The 21956-nt window shown below is 35.9% G+C and overlaps 1 protein-coding gene across 5 annotated transcripts in view; it reads right to left on the reverse strand.

The window, feature by feature from the left end:
* Positions 1–21956, reverse strand: part of CNTN5 (contactin 5) — a 643809-nt gene that overhangs the window by 331520 nt on the left and 290333 nt on the right. For all 5 annotated transcript variants that reach the window (XM_057399803.1, XM_057399799.1, XM_057399798.1 and 2 more), the window contains one exon: positions 16595–16717. In XM_057399803.1, the coding sequence (XP_057255786.1) occupies positions 16595–16649 (55 nt within the window). In that variant the 5' untranslated portion in view covers positions 16650–16717. The remainder of the gene's footprint in view (positions 1–16594; positions 16718–21956) is intronic.

A 21956-nucleotide genomic window follows, 5' to 3' on the forward strand; every position in this document is an offset into this window, starting at 1 on the left:
CAAACTTAATGCCCAACCTCTGCTGACATCTCTGAGAGCAGAGAAAGGCTCTTAGAAAGAAATTAATATCAGTAGAAGATGAAGACCTGAGGCATAAGGAAGATGAAACCATAGCAAAATGGGTCTATTGTTTGTATCCTTCTATTAAAGAAAACAGCCTTGGCATCTGATTGATGCTTCTTGGTAAACTCATTGCTGTCTACATTGATTTTTGAAGCCTTCGATTATCTTATTAACCTGCTCCAGTACTGATTAACTAATTCACAGAATAGCTGAAGTTTGAAGGGACCTCCAGTGGTCATCTGGTTCCACCCCCATACTAGACCAGGGCTACCTAGAGGTGGTTGCCCAGGACCATGTCCAGACAGATTCTGAATGTCTCAAAAGAAGAACCCACAAACTCACTGGGCAACCTGTGCCACTGCTTGTTCATCCTCACAATGAAAAAATGCTTCTTGATGTTCAGGGGGAACCTGTGTGCATTGCCTCTTCTCTTACTGGGCACCACTAAAAAGAGCCTGGCTCTATCCTCTCTGCACCCTGTCTTCAAGCATTTATAGACATTGATAAGATCCCCCTGAGCCTACTCTTCTCCAGGCTGAACAGTCCCAGCTATCTCAGCCTTTTTGCATAGGAGAGATACTCCACAGTCCTTTATTGGACTTTATTCTTCAGTATGTCCATGTCCCTCTTGTATTGTGGAGTCCAGAACTGGACACAGCACTCCAGTTGTGGCCTCACCAGTGTGGGTAATGTGCCCAGTGCCTCTCAGGGTACCACTGGCCTTCTTTGCGGTAAGGGGCACTTACTACAGCCCACTGCTGGCTTATGTTGAACCTGGTGTCCACCAGGACTCCCAGGTCCTCTTCTGCCAAGCTGACTTCCAGGTAGGTGGTTCTCAGCACATGCTGAGAGGGGTTGTTCCCCCCTAATTGCAGGACTTTGCATTTTTTTTCTTGAACTTCATGAAGTTCCTGTCAGCCCATTTCTCCAGCCTGCCAAGGTCCCTCTAGATGGTAGCATGACCATCTCAGCCACTCCTTCCAGTTTTGTGTCTATAAAAAACTTGCTAAGGGTTCCCTTTGTGAAGATGTAGAATGGGATTGAACCTAATGGTGATCCTTGGGGTAGACCACTAGTTACTGGACCCCAACCAGACATTGCATTGTTGATCACCACTGTCTGGGCCTGGCCATTCATCCAGTTTTCAGTCCATCTCACTGCTCCTTCAGCCCATACATTAACAATTTGCCTGTGAGGATCTCAAGGGAAGCCTCACTGAAGTCAAGGTAAACAATACACACTGCTTTCCCCTCATCTACCAAGCTAGTAGAAGGTTCCTAAGATTTCATCATTGAACGTTATCAAGGTGTTCAAGCACGACTTTCCCTTGGTGAATTCATGCTGACTACTCTTGATCACCTTCATCTCCTTCATGTGCCTGGAAATTGTTTCTAGGATTAGTTGCTCTACCCCGTACACCCCTAGGGATCGAGGTGAGACCAACTGACTTGTAGTTCCCTTTTTTCTTCTGGCCCTTTCAGAAGATGGGATTGACATCTGCTTTCCTTCAGAGATCAAATTATGGTTACCTTGTAGACTATCAATTGGTCAAAACAGGCACCAGTTAAGCTTTCACCGTGGATCTTAATCTCTCAGGAGTGTTATTTTTGTCTTTCTTGATAATACACAGGGGACAGACTCTTAATTTCATGTGCCTGAATTAGATGCCTAGTATAGGTAGTAAGAATACATCCACTTATTTCCAAACCTCTTAAATAGAAGGATGATAAGCAAATATATGTATACTAGTTTTATGAAGCAACAAATATCTACATCCTGTTTGAGATAATGTTTTTAATAATTAAATCTCAAAAATCCAACTGTTCCTCCTTTAATTAGAAAGCAAATAAAACCAAACCCTATAGACTTCAGTCAGCATCATTTCTGAATAGGGCTTCTGTTTGGAAAATAGATCGATTTTGTTTGTATTTTACAGTTAAACATAGCAGAGCTACAGTTTTACAAGGTAGCTGCAAAACATCTCGTAGAAATGAAATCTCTGTATCTTCACAGATGAGATAATTAGAATTTCATAGTTTGATGATTAAGTGAGAGTGTACTATTCTAAATATTTCCTTAGTATTTTGAAAAAATTACATTTCCACATGATCTGTGTGGAATTTTACACTTGTATCTATTATGAATTCAGGGAAGTACCAAAGAACTTACTCTCTAGTCATACTCTATGGCTTTAATTTCATTAAAGCAAATTCATTGCAAGCTAGTTTACTGGTAAGACAGCAGGGTGTCGTAAATTTTATTTTAACTGTTTGGAATGTATGATATAACAAAATTGAAAAAAAAACCACCTCCTACTGTTTTGAATGTTCTGCTATTACATTTACTTGCTGAATCTCACTTGCCAGTGGGGGGAAAAAAACCATAAATTAGTCAAAGTTTTAAAAAGCTCAGGAAAAGGCAACAGAATTAGGTGTGAGCAGTGATCAGGCACAAATCCATGTTACAGAAATCTGCACTAACACATTTGTATAAGATAGATGGATTTAATCTTGCAAAAAAAAAAGAACACTGTAACTAACATGCATAACTTATGAGACTCAACTCACTCTCTCATCAGTAGAAAGTGAGCCATTTCCACGAGGCTACTCAGCTTATCCAAGGTCTGATGCAGACTCTATTGAAGAACCAGGACTTATTTAAAAATAGTTTGCTTTTTTTCTTTTATTTTTAAGGGGAAAGAGTGGTACCTAAAATTCATACACCTGCAGAACAAAGATCAAAGAATAGTTAGTAGAATCTGCTAGTACAAGGATGTTAGTAGTATGTGCTAGTACAAGGATCTAAGAAAAATGTCTCTAGCTGGCTCCACTTGAGAATCACAGGGATGTTCTTTGGGCCTGTTTGAGGGAATAGAGAGATTGGAACAGTTGATTTGAGCGACACTTTTTTGCAGCTGCAGGAACTATAGGTCAAAATTCTCCAGCTTGTTTTGAAAGTCCAGATAAAACTGTATCTGATTATTTACTCCTACCTTTATTAATTTATGACATCTGGTTTTTTTTTCCAAAGAAGCTCAGGGAGATGTCTTGAAATAGGTTATACCAACATCTCTAAATACCATAACGTCCAATTTTCTGACTTTTCTCAGCACATAATACTTCAATGCAGTCCCTGAAATTTATTCTAACTTCAGTTCAAAGCAAGAATAAAGGGAATATAGACTTACTGCTAGTAGAATGGGGTGTAGCATGTGAGGGCCATGCAGAAACATCTCTACTGACAAATCCTAGAAGTTACACGAGGGAGGAATTTTTTAAACAACAAATTATTTCCTAATATGACAAGGGAGGCCATGCATTTCCTTATGAGCTAAAACATAAAATAGCTGCATAGGTCAAGCACAAAAATTATTAAATAGCATATGCACATAAATCGATAAATCCCATTAAAAGCAATCCCTATTTGCATTTTGGCCTGTTTGACACCATTAAGATGAAGCTGCTAATCTATTAATTTCATCAATATCTAATACTCTGAGATTAGAAATAAGAGAGACTAATTGTAAACTAATTAACAGAAAACTTTGCCTGCTGGCATAATCATATGTTGTTAATCTAAAATTTGACTTAAGATCTTGCTGTATTATTATATCAAGAACATAGGGGCTTGTTTATTTTAGCTAGCATGTGGCCTTGAGTGTTAATCATCTCCAAGTGTGTGATACTTGGAATTCATAATAAAAGCTTAAAACCAAAGGTAAGTGTTTACCCATTTGCAATTTAAATTTAGGGTGGAGGAAAACTGCTACTAGTATCACTGCTTGCCATGGTCATGTCTCCCCTGCCAAAACAAAGCAACTTCCACACTAACAAAACCAACTCTGCAATGAATAAAACACATACTCTGGGTTCAACTGCAAGAAGTTTTATAATTATGTCCACCCACTCCCTAAAATAATAGGCTTTTAAAGAAATGACAATCCTTTTACAACATTGTAGTAACCTGGGCAGACAATGTAACATGCTGTGGATAATCTTTCACAACCAGAGCAAAGACAAGTTTCAAGGGTCCCAACAAGAAATGAACTTATATCAATTTCTACTTTTTGCATTAGTTTGTGTTTGTATGTGTGTGTGTGTGTGTTGGTTACTCTTAGACAAATTAGGCCAATGCTAGACAAATTTACTTCAAAAAGAATTATGAGAATATCATGATCAGAACCCTGGAAAGCAGGTTTGATGAATATCTCTGCAGATACATTAAAATTCTTTGTGGATTTAGAAACAGTACATAGAGCTACTTTTAATTTTTTATTTCATGCCACAACATCTTCATTAATATCATGCTGGGACTAGAACTAGTTTTTTTAATTTTACAATTTCTCATTTCTTAAACATCAAGAAAATACCACAAACACTGATTAATTCTCTCTTTAGTAAAACTTATCTCCCTTGAGCCAGTCTGATAAATTACTTGTATCTTTATGTACTTGACACAGATGAATGATATCTCTATTTGATACCTCCAAATATTGTAGGTATTACAAGCCTTTTAGAATATTCAGCAGCACTGCCTACATAGTTGAATAAAACAAAATGGAGCTTCCCCAGCCAGCTGTTGTAGAAGGAAAACTGACTGGATGTGTTTAAGTAAGAGGAAAAAGAGAAATTTCTTCAACAGTTCACAAGAGCAGATACAACGAAAATGTACCAGGAAGACTCTGGTTGAAAACGAGTAGACTTTGTAGAAAGGTATATGCTTTATCTCTAGTTGGAAGATTAATTACTAATTTAAGATTAACTTTTTCATTGACATGAGCTATGTAAAAATGGCAATAATTAAGAAAAGTTCAATAGAGAACTCTATAATTTATAACAAAACACACTTTATCAAAGTGGAAACTCAATAATTTCCTTCTTTAATTACTACTGAGAATTAGAAATATTAATAATTGTCACTATCTTAAGTAAGAAAATAATTAATTTAATGATTGCTAAAGTATTTTGCTTGTTATAAAATTCTCATCACAGGTATTCTAAAACCTTAGCAGCAAACATAAGAACAGACCAGAAGAAACCTAGAAGTAAAGAAGACCTTGTGAGTTACCTAAAAGGCTATTGAACTCAATGAGTGTTTTCTATATATAATACACATTAAAAAGCTACATTTTTGCTTTAGATCTCCCACTTTTTCTTTTTTTTTTTAAGGAATTTATCCTTCTTAATTGCTATGGAAGATCTTTATAAAAACAAAGCAGTTGTAATAATTGAGAGGCACAGAAATGCTGTTATTACTTTCAATTATTATATCCTGTGTTAAGCTCTATTCTTTCCTTTCACTGTCTGGAGAACTAAAGTGGTGACAGGTATAACGAAACTACACAAGCAGAAAAATACACTACTCTGAACTATATTTTAGACAAAATTTAAATATTCTGATAAATTCCAGAAAGCAACTGTAAGTATAAATGCGGGTTTATGTAACTGTAGTATAACCTTTTCACTTCTCACCTTCTGCCCATCTGTGACAGAAGCAGATTTAGAACAGATCATCACAACCTTGCTTTATAATATACTAGCACAAATTAGTTATGAAGGCAAAAAGTAATTTTTTTACTCTACCATTTCAGCATATTTGCATTATACTTTTTAATGTTGTTATTTTTTGCATTCTAAGATCCTGTGAGAAAGGTTTTCCACTCAACCTTTTGAACAGGTTAGTGGTTTAATGGCAAGCGAACAACAGAGAGTTAGAGAATATTCACACCACTTGCTTTAGTGATCTAGATCACAGGCCTCATTTAAGGATAGTTTCTACAGGCATTAGAGAAAAGCAGCACCTCCAAATAGGGATTCAGAACTGCTAAGTTACACCAGTACTAATGTCAGGAGATATCTATGAGTATACTCAACTTTTCTTTCTGAAATCTGCTGACTCCGTGATCCACTGTTCTTTTTTTAAGCACTTCAAAAATCAGTGCTAATTTTCAGTGACACTGCATCCTTTTTCAGATGATCAGAATATATTCTTTCCTTATCTGGCTTGCTTAAATCACAGGCTCAGCTAGAATGTCTATGTTCACCTTTCTTCCCGGGCAAGATGAGAATGCTATCACTCACAATGTTACCAGGAGTTTAAATGCTATTAGCTGCAATTCTGTGCTGAGCAAAGATGATACTGTTAATGGCTGTGTGGTGAGCCATAGCAAACCACCTACAGCTCTGTACTGAGCTAAATTGATACTACCTATAGTGCCATGACTCAAACACTCCTTTTCACAGTTGCACACCATATTAAGGGCAAACGGTAGAGGCATAGGCCATGGTGCACTCACCACAGGGCTCACACCCCAGTGGATATCAACAGTACCTGTTTAACCACTGAGCACATGAGCTGAGGCAGTGCTGCCAAGTTAAAAACATTAAATACACACACCCCTCACTCCCCCAACACAGAACCACACAAAAATCCCAACCAAAACCAACTCTGGTAGACTAACAAAATACTAGATAAAACCCTTCTACTTGAATGCCCAACATTACGGTTAATAAACTAAACCAAGTTTAGTAAACTACAACCACTACTGAAAGCAGCCTCAGTACATAGCACAGCTAGTCATGCTGAATAAAAGCCAAAATCACAGGATATGTTCTTCAGTATTATCAGTATTTTCACACTAGTGCACTTAATAGGGAAAATCCTAGCTATCAAAGCAGTGCAGTGAGCAAAGCAGTTACCTAGTCACGCTGCTGTACAGAGCTCAATAAACTCTGCCTCCCACAGTCTTAGCACTGAACAATATATGCACATTTCATGCTTTTTGACAGGAGGGAAACTTATTTTTCACATTTTATTTTCATTCCATTTAGGATACAGATTTAGTTACACTACAGTTAGAAATTGCTCTTGCTAAACTGCTAGCAGGCATTTAAACACAGCTATAGGGTAGACAAGTGCATTTTTAAGTTTGGAACAGCAAGAGATTCACTCATAGCTACCTTTGTTCACATACATATGAAGTGTATTTATTAATTATTTGATAAGATATGCGACCTCTCCACATCAGCCAGCTTGCCTCCAATGTGAAAAAATTAACAGACTTAATTTGTACATAACTTATTAATTTTTGGAAGTATATACCAGGTTCTTAACACAGAGGTTTATGCCTCCTTTTTAGGTGTGGCTCCAAAAGGAGCAGTGTTTTCAAATGGTACTAAGACCTTTTACATGATCAGCGGATAAATAAACGGAGAAACAAAACCACATGAGCTTTTTTAGCACATGAAGACTTCTTCAGGTATGATACAGGCAACAAGCATTAACTTCATATTAGGCAAGATTGTGTGGTTTTCCCTACTGCCACTACTCAGACGGGAAAGTCTGAAAGAAAAAAAGAAGTACCACCTAGGGAGCAGAGGAGAGTATTTGCAAGGAGACAGGTTATCTCATCACTAACTCTAACACAGGTAATTATCATATAGAGAGAAGCTATAGATTTTAGCTATGAGAGGAAAATCACATCATTGCAGAAAGTTTATAACCTTAATAAATATGTGACTTTTCATTCCAGCACAACAATGAGTTTAGCTCCCTGGATCATTTTCAAAGCTGTTTTATACACATTCTGATTTTTTTTTTTTTTTCCCAAAAGTTAAACAAATACTTTTGTCTTTTATTATCTAATTTTATTCAGTCCATGGTAGCAATTTGATTTCCCTCATACAGTTTTTGTGATGTTATTTGCTGTAACAATGTTTTGCATTTGAATGAGGAGGGAGGTTTCCTTTACTCCAAATGTGTAGTCTGTGGTTTGTCAGTTCAATCTCTTGTCACCAGTACGTTTGACCATACAGATAAGAACCCGAAGAGGTCCCCATACACACTTTACTTGGCAGTGTATCATCTGAAGAGTCCTGACTGGAAAGTTCAACCAAATTAAAATAAACTCTGACAGCCTCAAGGACACAGGGAACTTTTCCAATAATACACTTGCTACTGTTTGAATTGAACAGTGAGAAATAAATGCATACAGACCCCTTACATTTGGGTTTGGTTTTGTTTTCAGGAACTTGACATAAAGGGCATCATTTTTCTCAGCCAGTTAGAATAACAGCAATTAGAAGAAAGAACGTCTTTCATACTGCTGTATTGTACTTTTGTAGGCAGAAGGCAACCTGTAAACTGGACTCGATACGGAGGTTTAAGCTTGGCATTTGTTAGGATTAAAAGGTTTAGGTGCTATTGCTTGAAATAGGAAGTGGATATGGATGAACAATATGGTTATTCTTCTATCTTGCTAATCTGGTTGAATGGAAATATGGTTGTATGTAAAGCCAGACAGATTCACAAACAAATCAGCCTGATAATTTGGTATCACATTGATAAACTTTTAACCAGCCCTATGGAGGAGAGCTATAAAGAGCTTGCTATTCTCTCCATGAAGCCCCAGCTGGAAAGATTCAAAACAAGGGAAAACAAACCATAGGGATTCATGCAATCCAAAATTATTTAGAAGGCAACCCAGTATTCTGTTCTAACACAGGCACATACACACACACACATTCATTCATACCCACCATAGAGCTGCTATTAGAAACTTGATAAAACATTTAATTTTTAAAGTTAATTAATTTTTCTTTCTTACTTGAAGCAGTGTCATATCCACCAGCTCTCCTAGCAGAACTGTTCCAATATTGTCTTAACCTCATTACTAGAAAACCATATCTAATTTCGAAGCTGAATTTGTTATCATTTCAAAGGGTTCACTGCCTTTTTATTGCATTCCTGTTAAAAAGGCCAGGCTAACACTTAAGAAACATTGTTCTAGCCTCTAATGACTTTTTGAAATTAAGTTAATAACTTATTTCGTTATGCATTTGTTATATCGGAAGTGCTGCACTGAAATCGGAAATTTCAGTGCTTCATTATGAGCTAAATATTCCTTACACATGCCTGGCACTAGAGGAAAACAGTCTTAGTTGCTTGTTGAGACTGAGTGTTATTGTTATGATTACTTTTGATCAGAGGAAGTGGTCATCTAGAAACACACTTCGGGAAAACAACAGTCACTTGAACCAGCAAACTAATTACAAATACTTCTACAAAAGCCTCATCACTGTTGCAATGTGTCTCAAAACTGCTGAATTCCCAGTACTGTGGATGAAAGCACCAGAGGTTCCTGGGGATGAGGACTTCTGCTGAAGTGTCGCCCACTGCAGTAGTTAGTTAGAAAAGTTAAGACATGCAGTATGTGGAGAAAGTAGCAAGAACTGCTTTTATCTTTCTGGCAGCAGCAGGAAACGGGCTTTATGAATTAAACCAGTGGTTCCTGAGTGCTGCCTTTAGTTGGCAGATGCTGTCTTTCCCTGGGCTGCAGAGAGCTGAAAGGCTGTCCCCCGCAGTCCTGTTCAGCTAAGCTTTTGGCTGAATGTAAGTATTCTCTGCATTAGCTGAGAGGCAGTTTCGGTGGTTTGTTCCAGTGATTACTTCAAGCTATTCTCTACACAGACTCTATGACCTTGTTTAGAGTGGCTACAAATTTCAGCATAACTTTGGGTTAAAAAAAAAAGCAACATTTATCAAATAGAACAGATCGACTGTCCTAGTAACCAAAGTGGTCTATTAAATATTAACTGCGTGAGCCTCTCTTACTGACAGTATAGAGATGTATTGCCTTGCCACATACGGTACTAACTGGAGGTGCTGGATGTAAAGGTAAAGTTCATGAACATACTCAGGAACAAATAATGCAATTTACCACCTGTTCTTATTGCTAAAGACATTCTAAGTCAGGAAGCAGCTTGGGGGTCAGGGATCTTTTCCCCTGCACTCCATGGCAGAAGCATTTTCCCTAACATGTGCCTGACTGTGCTGAGCCATCCCACAGCCAGGATGAAGGGATGTCCCAATGAAGTAGCATTCGTAGTCTACCCATAGTCTGGGCACTTCTCACTGACACAAAATCCAAACCTTTTTTTCATATCTGCCACTGCTATGTGTATAGAGTAGCTGTTCAGAAACACGCTTTCTCTCTGTGTTCTGTAATCACCCAACAACTTGAAAGATATGTAACTTCATATCTTTAGTATTAGAAATCACCCTGTTTCAGTGCAGAATTCCAGAAAGTAATTCTGATTCAACTGGTTTAAGCTACCTTCTACCATCATCTATCTCTGCCCACTGACTATATAGGGAAGGAGAGCAATAATTCCCAGACTCAGACATTTCAGTTTAAACATTCAAGCTAAGGGAGATGAATCTGGAATGCAAACTTGTTGCTTTGTCCACCTCTTCATGACAGCTTCTTAGCAGCAGACTTCTCACTGCTAGAAGGAATTTAAAAAGATGCTTTCATAGCTTTATTACAGTTTTCCTTACTAGATCATTCTCTTTCTGTTAGCCCATAAAACTAAAGAGGCAGTCTGAAATCTCTAAGAAGTAAAAAATAAAATATCAGGGAAAACATTAAGCAAAACAGAATGGCTCATTCCCTATTGTACTCTGAAATAAGTGCTAGGTTAAAGCAGTGCTATAGACATTGAGCATCCTTAGCTTCAAATGATGGAGTTTTGAATTAAAATTTTTAACCACAAAGATGAAGAGGATGAACAAACACTTTAATCTAAACAGTTATAAACTGGTAATACTGATTGACATTTTGACTCCAGGTCAAGGTGAAACTCCAGGAGTATGTCAGAACTGAATTCCAACAGCATGTCATCTCCAATATCATTCAAAAAATATGAAAAGAAGTAGTAGAGCTATTATCCTATTACGTAATCTTGAAATCTACAGATATTTCTGAACTGCGAGAAAGGTAAAATCATTATCTTGACACAAAAGTATTGCTTCATTATATTTTGTGTAACTCTATCAGTAAAAAACATGTGATTCAGTTTCATATATAATATAATAAAAATCATTTTAAAAGGATCAGATTGCAATAAGCTGACTCTAAAACAGTTTGTCTAATGCAGACTTATACACCAAATAAGAGGAAACACAAAAATATGGACAGATCTGCAGGTTAAGGTTTCTCCAGATTGATGGTAACAATAGAATGACTGGAATTTATTTTTCAATGGGTATTACATTTTTTTTTTTCTGGAGGAAGCAGATTTGTCATCCCAGTTCCAAACTGGAGCTGATCTAAATTGTCCAGTTTGCTGGACAACTGTATGAATGATAAGAGCTGTTAGGAGGTAGGAACTCTCTAATGACTAAATCTAGGTTAAACTGAGGGATTATAATTAGGTTGTTAATTAAAGTATGTTCTAGTATGGCAGTGATATTAGCAGATATATTACTATGGTTATGTCGTGAAATATCAGTTTAATTCTGGTATGCATGAGAATGTTTTTCTTCTAATTATCGCTCACATTTACTGTGGTCTTAGACATGAAAAGGCTAAGACTATAGGCCCTTCATGTTAAAAGAAAGGTGTTGCTTAACATTCGGTATCCTGCAAGTTGAAGCATAGCATATCAGCATATGAACATATCATTACAAAGCCCCATCTAGGTATAAAAACCTAAAGCATTTATTCCAGAAATAGTTAAATGTAGGAAAAAAGACCCCCAAAACCTCACATGCAAACATGAAGAAGGTTTTCTCATAAAAATACTTTCTTACGTGCATACTTAGAGTGCCTTTCTTCATGACAACATTTCCAGTATGTAACAGTCCTGATTGCTTAACATGAAACACACTTCAGCATTATGGCAGTGGAAAATCATTTTTACCTTCTTTTGAGTTAAGAATTATACAAAGTGCAACACTGAGTAGATAAGTGCATTCCTCCCCAGTTCAATTAAGCACCAAATCAAGGAGTAAGAATACAAGTAGCAGTCTACTTTGGATTTCCGCACTGAGACAAACTGTTCTTTTGCTTTGCAGTTATCTGTAAACACAGTATTTCTGGACGGGCTCTAAAAGGGTTAAGTGCGTTCCAACTTTTCCATTTTACTTGGAAGACAGAGAATGTGAAAGTCCCCAGGCACTAGTACTTATCTACATCTCTGTCTCAGGGTTTTTATGCTCAGCTATCAAAAGCGACAGTTGCATGGTACTTCCTATGTTGTCAGCAATGCAGGGCTGGGGGGAAGGTGGATAACTGTATAGGTTTATCAGTGGTAAACACTGGTCATTCATGTGTTCATCATTCATTTGGCAGAGAAGCAACCTTTCACATACTGTCCGCTCTGACATAGGGAGGACATTGTCTAAAAGGAGCAGGAATAAAACTCAGACATAGTCCTGGCACTCAGAGTGATATGCATATTTTATATGGTTTGTTTAATGAGTTTATGAACCTTAGGCTATGAATTTTAATCCTGGCAGTGGCTTCTGGAATTCTAAAAGTCACATATTGAGTAGGTTTGAGATGCACTTTGGAAGATGGTAAGTGCAGATGATTGAAACAGTTCCTAAAAGCCTCCAGGCAGCCAGATGGAGAGGGATGGACATAATAAAAGACAGGAAGCACCTCATATAACTGCCAGCTGTAGGTCAACACTAGACAGGACACTTGTATTTGTTCCACATATGCTCTCTTGCTGAAGAGCATTTTTAGTAAGTGTCCACTCATATCATACTGTAGCAAGCAACTATTCAGAAAAAGTCACACTGTTTTTAACTTTAGGCACCGTACTGAGGGGTGCAGAGGGAAAAAAAAAAACAACACTATTTAGGGAGTCTTTGCTTGGTAGTGAAAATATTTTATGTGAAAAAGTAACGAACAGTACATAGAAATGAGGTTTAAGGGCAAGTGTTTACTACTCAGTGCTATGAGCAGTGACCACTGGGTCCCAGAGGTACTGCCTCTACCTTGTGAAGCCTTGCTACTTGCATTATACCCATAATTTCATTGATGCCATGAATTGTGAAGTCCTACAGAGAAAATGAGTCTTGCTTTTGACCTGATTAACATGAAGTAGATAATAACTTAGAAGTAGACAAATGGGCAGGGGAACAAAAAGGCGTAAGGGGTATATATTAGATTAAAACAGAATCAGAACTCTAAAAATGCCACTCACTCTACTATGGAAACTTTAGCATATACTTAAACTTTGAAACATCTTGTCACAGGAAGCAATAATTATTAAAAAGAATGACAGGAGCCCTACTCTCAAGCTGGCTTTTGTCTTATATCTGCAAATAAAAGTTGTAGTTTTACTTTTTCTATTAACCGTGAGCCCATAATCTGATGTGATTTTGTTCTGTTTTAAAAATACACCTCTTCCTAAATCACAAGAGACACGCTGATTTGTCTTATTCCAATGTTAGGGAGTGCTGTTATAAGACAACACCTTTCAGTAATATTCAATTCCAGGTTCTTTGAGAAATTGTTGCAAGAAGACCTCAGCAACTCTAGACAAAGAAAATATTATCTGCTTAGCAGTTAGTATCATGAAGCAAAAATAGACTTTACTATACACATAAAAGCAGACTGCAAAGTGATTATGGGGAACCAGGAAAGTAAAACCCCTGGAACATAATCCCAGCCCCATTGTACATAGGACATTGTGGTCCTATAAAATCCTGATTATGCATGAGAAACACACAGGTGACCAAATCATCCAGAAGACAAAGTTGCTGATGTCATATGCTTATAATTCTGTGGCTTTCCACTGAAAAATCATACTTACACTGGTTAAAACACCCTGAACATACAATTTTTAACTATTTATTTATTTATATGTATATATAACATATATACGTATATATATATAAACTCTCAAGAAAGTTAAAAATTACCAACAGATTAAATTCTGACAGACTTGATTTAAATTTAAGCTGGCCACCTCTGAAGTCACTTTGGGTATTATTGTAAACAAATTGGATATGAAAGCCTCCTCTGAATTTCAGATTAGGAGTTCGGCCCTTGGTAACCTGTTCCCATACAGCTTGAGGTCTTTCCCTACAGGAAAGCCTCATGGGAAAGAGAAAAAAAAAAAGTATGTTTTCCAACAGTCAGCTCAGAAGTGAGGCAGACCCTAAATCTAAAACGGCAGCTTGGTTCTTCAACTCCAATTTGGCTTGAAGAGCAGTAATACATCGTAATAAAAGAAGGCATATATTATCAATCTTAAGACCTTCTTTGCATCTGCTAAGTAGCAATATTGCATAAATGTGAAGTTTATGCGAATGCAAATACATAAATGTGATCTGAAGTCCGAAAGTATCTTTTGCTTACACTAAAATAAAGTGACATAATTCAGTTCTCAGCCTGTATTCAGAAAATATTTTTTTTCTCCACCCAAAACTTACTTCCCACATAACTTAAGTACACTTGCACACATTCATGTGTAAGCAAAACCTGAAATACCAGGGTCAGCTTTAAGATAAAAATGATATAAAAATATAGTCCGCACAAACTAGATAGGTCATCTATTCTCTTCTTGGATGATTTCCCTCACCACTGCAAAATCAATTCAACAGTGTAGTACTGTCTTCCAAACACTGGCTGCTGCTAAGAGTGATTCCATGATCTGATGATTTAATGGATAAGTGCTGAATTTTAACACAGCTCAAGACAACAGGAATTGAATGAACTTTATGTTACTGAAGCAGCATCAATATATCTATTGCTCCATTGTTAAGATGAGTGCACTCAGACATCTAACTTCCTAGGCTGCCTTGAATTGCATCAACTGTAGGAACTATTTGCCATTGTAAACATGTTTTACTGAGTGCTTTAACATAAAAGCAGCTTCAAATGCAGAATGATATAATCAAATGTGAAAGGTATGGAGACAGTAATTTACCAGTTACACAGATGATCTAATTAAAAATAACTTCAAACCCAATTTTGTTATCTTTTGTTAATTTCAGCTCTTACAGCATTACATTTTGCAATGAATTGCTATTAATGAAATCATCACAAAATAATTTTTGTGTATGAGAAAAATATATGTATCAGATTATATTCAACACCATATGAAAACAAATACTGCAGTTAAAAATTATTTCTTACAGAAGTCTAAATCCACTCCAGCAATACGGAATAAATGTTTGCAAATCCTAGAGAATCACAAATTGCAATGAAATGTGAAAAGAGGAATGCTTTAAAAAATCATCAGATCCTCTAAAGCCTTTGCAAGATGTTGGTTTAATGTATGTAACTAAATGATGGCTGTGATAAACAGCTGAAACTCATTCCTGTATATGCAATATTAGTATATAGAATTGTCAGTGTATGAAATGTGTCTCAGAAATTTTGCAATATGCTATTGTGTAGTACAGAGATAGATAATGGTATTTGGAGCAAAATCTAATACTTCGAGTTATTCTGTTTAACAGCTGTTGAGAGTAAAGAGATTTTTAGCTATGTGAAACCAACTGCAGGTTCTGGTACATTAATTTCACAGTGTAATACCTTCTGCCAGTTGTTGTCTTTAACTCTCATATTTGCCAAGTAGAAGGTATCACTCCTAACAAGAAATTCTAGATTTGAATTTCTGAACTGCTTCAGAATTTTTCATCAAAGTTCTAGGAAATTGCAACAATAAAAATATTATTTTCAACTTAAAAAAAATAAAAATACATTAATAGATGGTGGTGGTAAGACACTGCTACTAGAATCACCAAAATAAAAATCTTAACAGCATTGATCATGTGCCTCATAACACAAGACAAAAAAGAAAAATATTGCCTGTTCACAAGTAATGGATTTAGATAATTTGAGATAATGAAGCTCTATGAGGAAAACCAGACGGCATCAGACTATTTCATGTATGCATCTAAAGCATCTCCACTGATATTCACAGGCACTTTCCTTTATTAAATTCCCGTGTTCAATATCACAGTTTTGTAACAAAATATTTTGTTTACTTGACTTTTACTAAATTTCATCTTGTGATGACACAAAAAAAAGTAAGTTTTGGGAGAATTTAAGAAAAGAGTAGATTAGTAACTGTTGAGAGACAGTATAATGGGCAGCATCAAGAAAATGGGGCAGCCAAAAGAGATCAATTAGAGACAATGTGCTATCAGATTACAAAAATTCTCATGTGAGAAGCCTAAATGATTATTTATTAACTCATTTTATTATTTGCAAAGGTAAAGACAACTAAACTAATGCCAAAAGAAAAACCTGCAAGAGAAATACACTTACTTCATGGACAGAAATCATAATGACCAATAAAAAAACCATACACATAATTAAGAAAAAAACAGAATAACCTAATAGATAGTTTCCAAAACCAGAACAGGATCCTGAAGTGAAACATTCTGCAGCAGTTAGTCTTAGGAAAGCACTGTGCTAATTAATGAATAATCTTCCAATTTTATTTTCTTTTTTTTTCAGTGAAGTTTTTGTTGCCTTTTCAAATTAGGTACATAGCTATCCTCTCTTTTAAATGTTTTTCAGATTTATGTACAAATTAAAGGCAGACGGACAGCACTTCTAAATCATCTCTTAATCTAAATTTTCACAATTTCACCACTTAGGGAAATAGTTTTAATAGTGATGTTGCTCTTCTCTGGCATGCTTTTACATCTTCCTATTTCTGTTCGCAGTTAAAAGGCTTGAAACAACACACACAGTTTTCTTGGGTTTGTTTTGATTTACCTGAAAGACAGCCAGTGAGTGACAGAAACAGAAACAGTTTCCATGACAACCACATCCTTGGTCGTAAAGGTCCCTCTTTGTGTGGTTGTTAGCAATGTTGACGTTTCTTCATTAAAGCTTAGCCTAGTGAGACAAAGACAAATCTCTGTCAGGAAAATTAAAAATATCTTGCAATAGTATGATAGACAACTCAGGAGACAAAGCTGGTCGTAGTGCAATTAAAAGTCCAGTTCCAAAGAACTTGGTTTGCACAGCGGCAGGTAGCCTGACAGATACTCACAGGGATCTCGCTTCCGTAGTTACCTGTGTTAATAGCTGAAATGTTCGTGGCAGTGCTTTATGCATATATGTATATAGATATCACCCAAATGCTCTATGTGGATTGAAGCTTTGAATCTCAGAAAAAAGCAGAACTTAGACAGAAGATAGCAGCAAACATATTCAAAGCATATAGGTTGGCATGCATTCATCTGCTCCTGAAAGCAGTATGTTGATGTTTGGTATAAAGCATTTTAAAAATCCCAAACTAAAATAATTTGCTCTAGGAAAATTCAAGCATTTTTACTACTTGCAAATTGGCTGAAATATATTCTGGTTTCTTCCAGTTTACTTTCATGTAAGGTTTGAAAAAAAACGCCATTTATACAGAACAGATTATTCCTACTCTACATCAGAATTTAGTTTTCTATTTGTCCATGATTTGTACATACATCTTGGCACACTACATCTTGACGACTGTGTAATCAGGTATCACTTTAACAATATCAGTAACTTATCACACCAGGGCTTAAAGATTTTGTGTTTAAGTGACTGAAAACTCAATCTAAAATATGAGAAGGTTCAGCTGATTTTGTATGGACATGAGTGTACTTCTGTTCTTAGACTGCATCAAGCTGCAAACATAAAATTCATCTCCAAGACTTAATTAGCCATCTCTGTTTAGGAAACCTTTGAGATCCTCTTCTTTAAACCCAAGGAATCTTTAACCCTTAGAGGTCATGATCCACAGCTACAAGAACAATCCAATCGGACAGAACAATGAGACAAAGACAACTTTGCTTTGTTCCCCTATCAGCGCCCTTTGAGGGATAATGTGATTACTACAGGTTACAATCAGTTCAGTTACATGCCACAGGTGCTGGTTTGGGGGTCCTGTCCTGTATGTTAGAAAATTCACAGTTAAACATGCAGAGGTAAAGCTCAACACAGTTGACAAAAGAAAAAAAAATCATAATGTAAGAGTAGGTTCCTGATGGATTATTCCATTTCAACTGCTCTCTGAGCATCTCTATTTGCAACCTATTTTGACAGCCTTTCCTTCATATATAGAAAGGCACACAGTGTGAACACAAGACGACAGCAGCTGTTTATGTTGCTGGTAGTTATTCCTGCAACAATCTAAAGGTGCAGCTTGTCAGCTTTCATTTATTACAGCACAGCAGGTACAGTTTCCAACACAGATAAAAATTCCCATTTATGATCATACTTCCTTCCAGGTAATGCAGACCAGGCAAACTTAATATCAAGTATACACTCTAATATAAGTGTCTCTGAAAGAGAACATAACAATCTGGTAGTGAAGTGACTTTACACATAGTGCCTGTAGCTCATCTAAAAATCCACAGGAAACCTCCTCAATTAATTATTAATGTCAGCTGCCTTTGTTTTTCACTTCAGTGATAATCTGGTTTCGGTCACTGTGTTCCTTTGGTTAGTGAATTCTCTTGTTCAGCATTCTTCGCCTTTGGGAAATAAGTATTTTCATTAATATTTAATTTTTTCCCTTATGGCCATATCTGTTAAAGAGGGTAAAGCACAGCTTCCCTCCCTCCCCCAGCAGTCCCCCTGAACTTTATTACTCTCTTCTTTCTCTTTTTCTTCTTCTCTTCAGCTGCTTTTATAATAGTACAAAATAGAAATTATGCTAACTCGGTGATTTCTCTGTTGCATGAACAGGAAAAAATATACCAAGGTTTCCAGCAGTGAAGTGTGAGATTGTTGTTGTTAGCATTAGTTTTAGATGTTATTGTGCCTGTTGCATCAGACTTTTCAAAAACAGTATCAAAGGATGTGATTAGTAGAGCAGAAAGGTGTCAATCAATGGGAACATCAAAATGCAAGATACACTTATATGCATTTATCTTTGTATTCTTCAAACATAATGATTTTAAGATCTCTGGGAAAAGGGATGTCTTTTTAATGAAAGATTCATTAAAGAAACAGAGTTACGAGAACTTGTGCCAGATAAGGAGCTTAATATCTATCTCACATATATACATACTTAACTATTATAGATAAATATCTATAACAGTTTCTATATGACCATCCTTAACTGTGACCTACATAACCTGACCCTATTAATGTAAAACAACTTGAGCCCTGTTACCCAGGCATATTAAAATGTAAAAGCAGAACACAATGACAGAGAGATGCTCTGAATTAACTCCTGAATGTGGGACACTGACCTTCTTATTATGGTATTTGTTGCATAAATATATTGGCTATTTCAGTAGGAAAATAACAAAACAACATAGGGGAAAATATATCCTTGCATACCTTTTTAAATAACTATCTCGAAAACTTGACTATTATCATCATGAAAGGATCTTGCATGTTTACTTGTACTTTTGATGTATTTCTTGAATCTTCTGGGATACTTGGCAAATATTTTACTGGCCATGCAGACAAACAGCATAGCAACATAGGTTTATTGTACATCTAAGAACAGAGGAGTACAGTTTGTACAGTCTCTCAAAGAGAATTGCATATATTGCATATATTGTGCTACTACATGGCATGCAGGATAATCACAAAGGTGCTTTCTAGGAAATAATACAGGCAAGAGCATGAAGGTGCTATATTTAATAAATATAGACCTATAGTCTAATTTCTACTTTAGATTTAATGAAGGGATGAACACTGGGCTGTACTGTCAATGGCTGTCATCTGATTTTTGGATGACTGGGCTCTCACTTTATAGAGAATCTTGGGTGAAGACTTCCTTACTGCTTATAGCAAAAAGACCAAAGCTGCACTAAAGCAATTAAAAACAAAATCTTCTTTCTTAAACAGAAAAAAAAAAATATTATTGCTTTAAAAGCAGTTAATAGATATTCTCTTAGATCTGGTAAGAATGCTCTCATTCCTAAACCTGGCTCATTCTTAAAGCTTAAGGGCATATATATACAAACAGTATTCAGTTGTTCTTGATTTGAAAATCTTGTTAACTTTCTGGATTATTTCCCAGCCGTATCTCCATCCCAGAATGAGAAGTATTTCAAAACAAGCACTTACATTTTAATCCTAAGAATACAGAACAAAATACACAGTCATGAATACTCCAATATATATGCCAATGCAAAAGAATACAGCTGAAGATGCTTCTCAAAACAACTATAAAATAATTTCAAATGAACAGTAACTATTTCCCCTCCCCCAAAATAGATTTGGACCTCCAAAAATCCAACTGACTTCTTTGGAACAGTTTGTTTGCTTCATTGGTAATTCAGTGCAAGAAAATAAAATTAAGTTGTCCAGAATATAAATTGTCCCATAGATTTCTTTTGCATAGTGCATGATTTGACAAAGCTCTACAGTCTAGATTTTAAAAGTAAGGATGGAATGTATACAATTTCTGAGGGTTTTTTTCCTGGTTTCTTCACAAAATATGCAAAATCAGTAAGCTTTTTTTTTTTTAAATAATGAATTTTATGTAAAAATCAGTGATCCAAAATAAAGGTGATGTATAGTGATATAATTTCTCTAAGAAATTCAACTTCTTCTGCACGAAGAATTAGCAAATTCCACATGGTACTATCCATAGTCCTTTCTTTTCCCCAGAATGTCTGCCAAATTGCTTTGAAATTTCTTTAATTCTGTGTGCTGGTTATAGACAACTTATTAAAACATTCACCAGTCAGTATTTTTTAATGAATTGCTTTGGTTGGATTTTGTCTCGTGGTTCTGAATCCCAACAGAATTTTGGAAGAATGCAATGTTGTCAACACTAATGTACAAGAGACTTAAACTAATGTAATGTTTCTAATAATAGTACCTATTATTATTACTTTTTTTCTAGCACATATGATAAACAGATATGTAGCTACAAAGATTTGTTCTTTTTCTTAATTGAAATAATTAAGAAGTGAAGATTTTTACCAGATACTGTGATACTGATATCAAAGTTCTTTCTTCCATTATCACTACCTAATTTTCCTTTCCCATCATATGAATATTTATCAGTTTTGCTCTACCAATATGAAAGGGATGATTACTTAAATCCACATCCTCTCTTCAAGCAGTGTAGCACGTCTTTATCTCTACAGTGACTATAGTGCTTAGAAGAAAGCATATGACTTGTTTCAAAAAGAAAAAGCGCTCACTGATGTATTTCTTTTTCCTATATCAATATATATGAGAGGAAAGCCTAAGTCACTGGCACTTCACAGTATTTAATTTTTTCTTTCCTTTAGAAAAAGAACACACTCACAGGTAATGAAGAAATAATACCAGTAATAAGCAATTCTGATATTCTGCATGGATTTGAAAGATCAAAAACTGAAGAAATTAGGAGATTAATGGAAAGAAAAACACAGCATATGCTACAATGAACAGATATGTGGTTTTAGATAATGTTTCTAGGAAATTCTTATCTTCATATTTAGTTAGTGGAGGATGTTGGTCTAAGGTGCAACTAAACTGCTAATAAGATTCCTCAAGGTGGCAAACCTATAAAATCAATGCAATGAGCTAAGTATCACTGACTAGGCTTTCCATAAAAGGCTTTTGGAAAAAGACAGAGGTCCTACTTAAAAACAGTTTAAAACACTGAAATGAAGCCTTCTATTCAACACTGAAGTCCGGGTGTCTTCCTGCACAACCTTTACTTCAGTCAGGGCTTGGAATACCTGAATCGAACTGCTGCAGTCAGCAGGTCAGCATGTCTTTCTTGCTCCCATGAGTATCAGACCTGGTTAGAGTCTTCAGAAGAGCAAAGGTTCAGATGCTACAAAGTCCATCATGAACAGAGGAGATAGTTTGGCTGGAAATTTTTTGAAAGAGAGTTGAGAGTTCCCTGATGATTTATTTACATATAAAGTTAACTACAAGACCATGATTATGACAAATACTGGGTATACGGAATATAAATAACCTCTATTAAGTTCATGTTTCTGCTTGTTTTCAGTAAAGAATCAATTTGCTCAGTCCAATGTCTTTTTGGCAATACTATTTACAAAATGGTTTAAATTAAATAAAAACATATTAAGTTAATATTTGATAAAAGTCATACCACAGACACTTTTACAATGAAGTATCACTGGATTTTGATATAGGACAAATGAAAGTGAAATGATATTAAGCC

The sequence above is a fragment of the Pezoporus wallicus genome, unplaced genomic scaffold (assembly GCF_028554395.1).
Source record: "Pezoporus wallicus isolate ANWC-B61680 ecotype Strahan unplaced genomic scaffold, APGP_CSIRO_Pwel_v1 scaffold_6446, whole genome shotgun sequence".
Lineage (NCBI taxonomy): Eukaryota > Metazoa > Chordata > Aves > Psittaciformes > Psittacidae > Pezoporus > Pezoporus wallicus.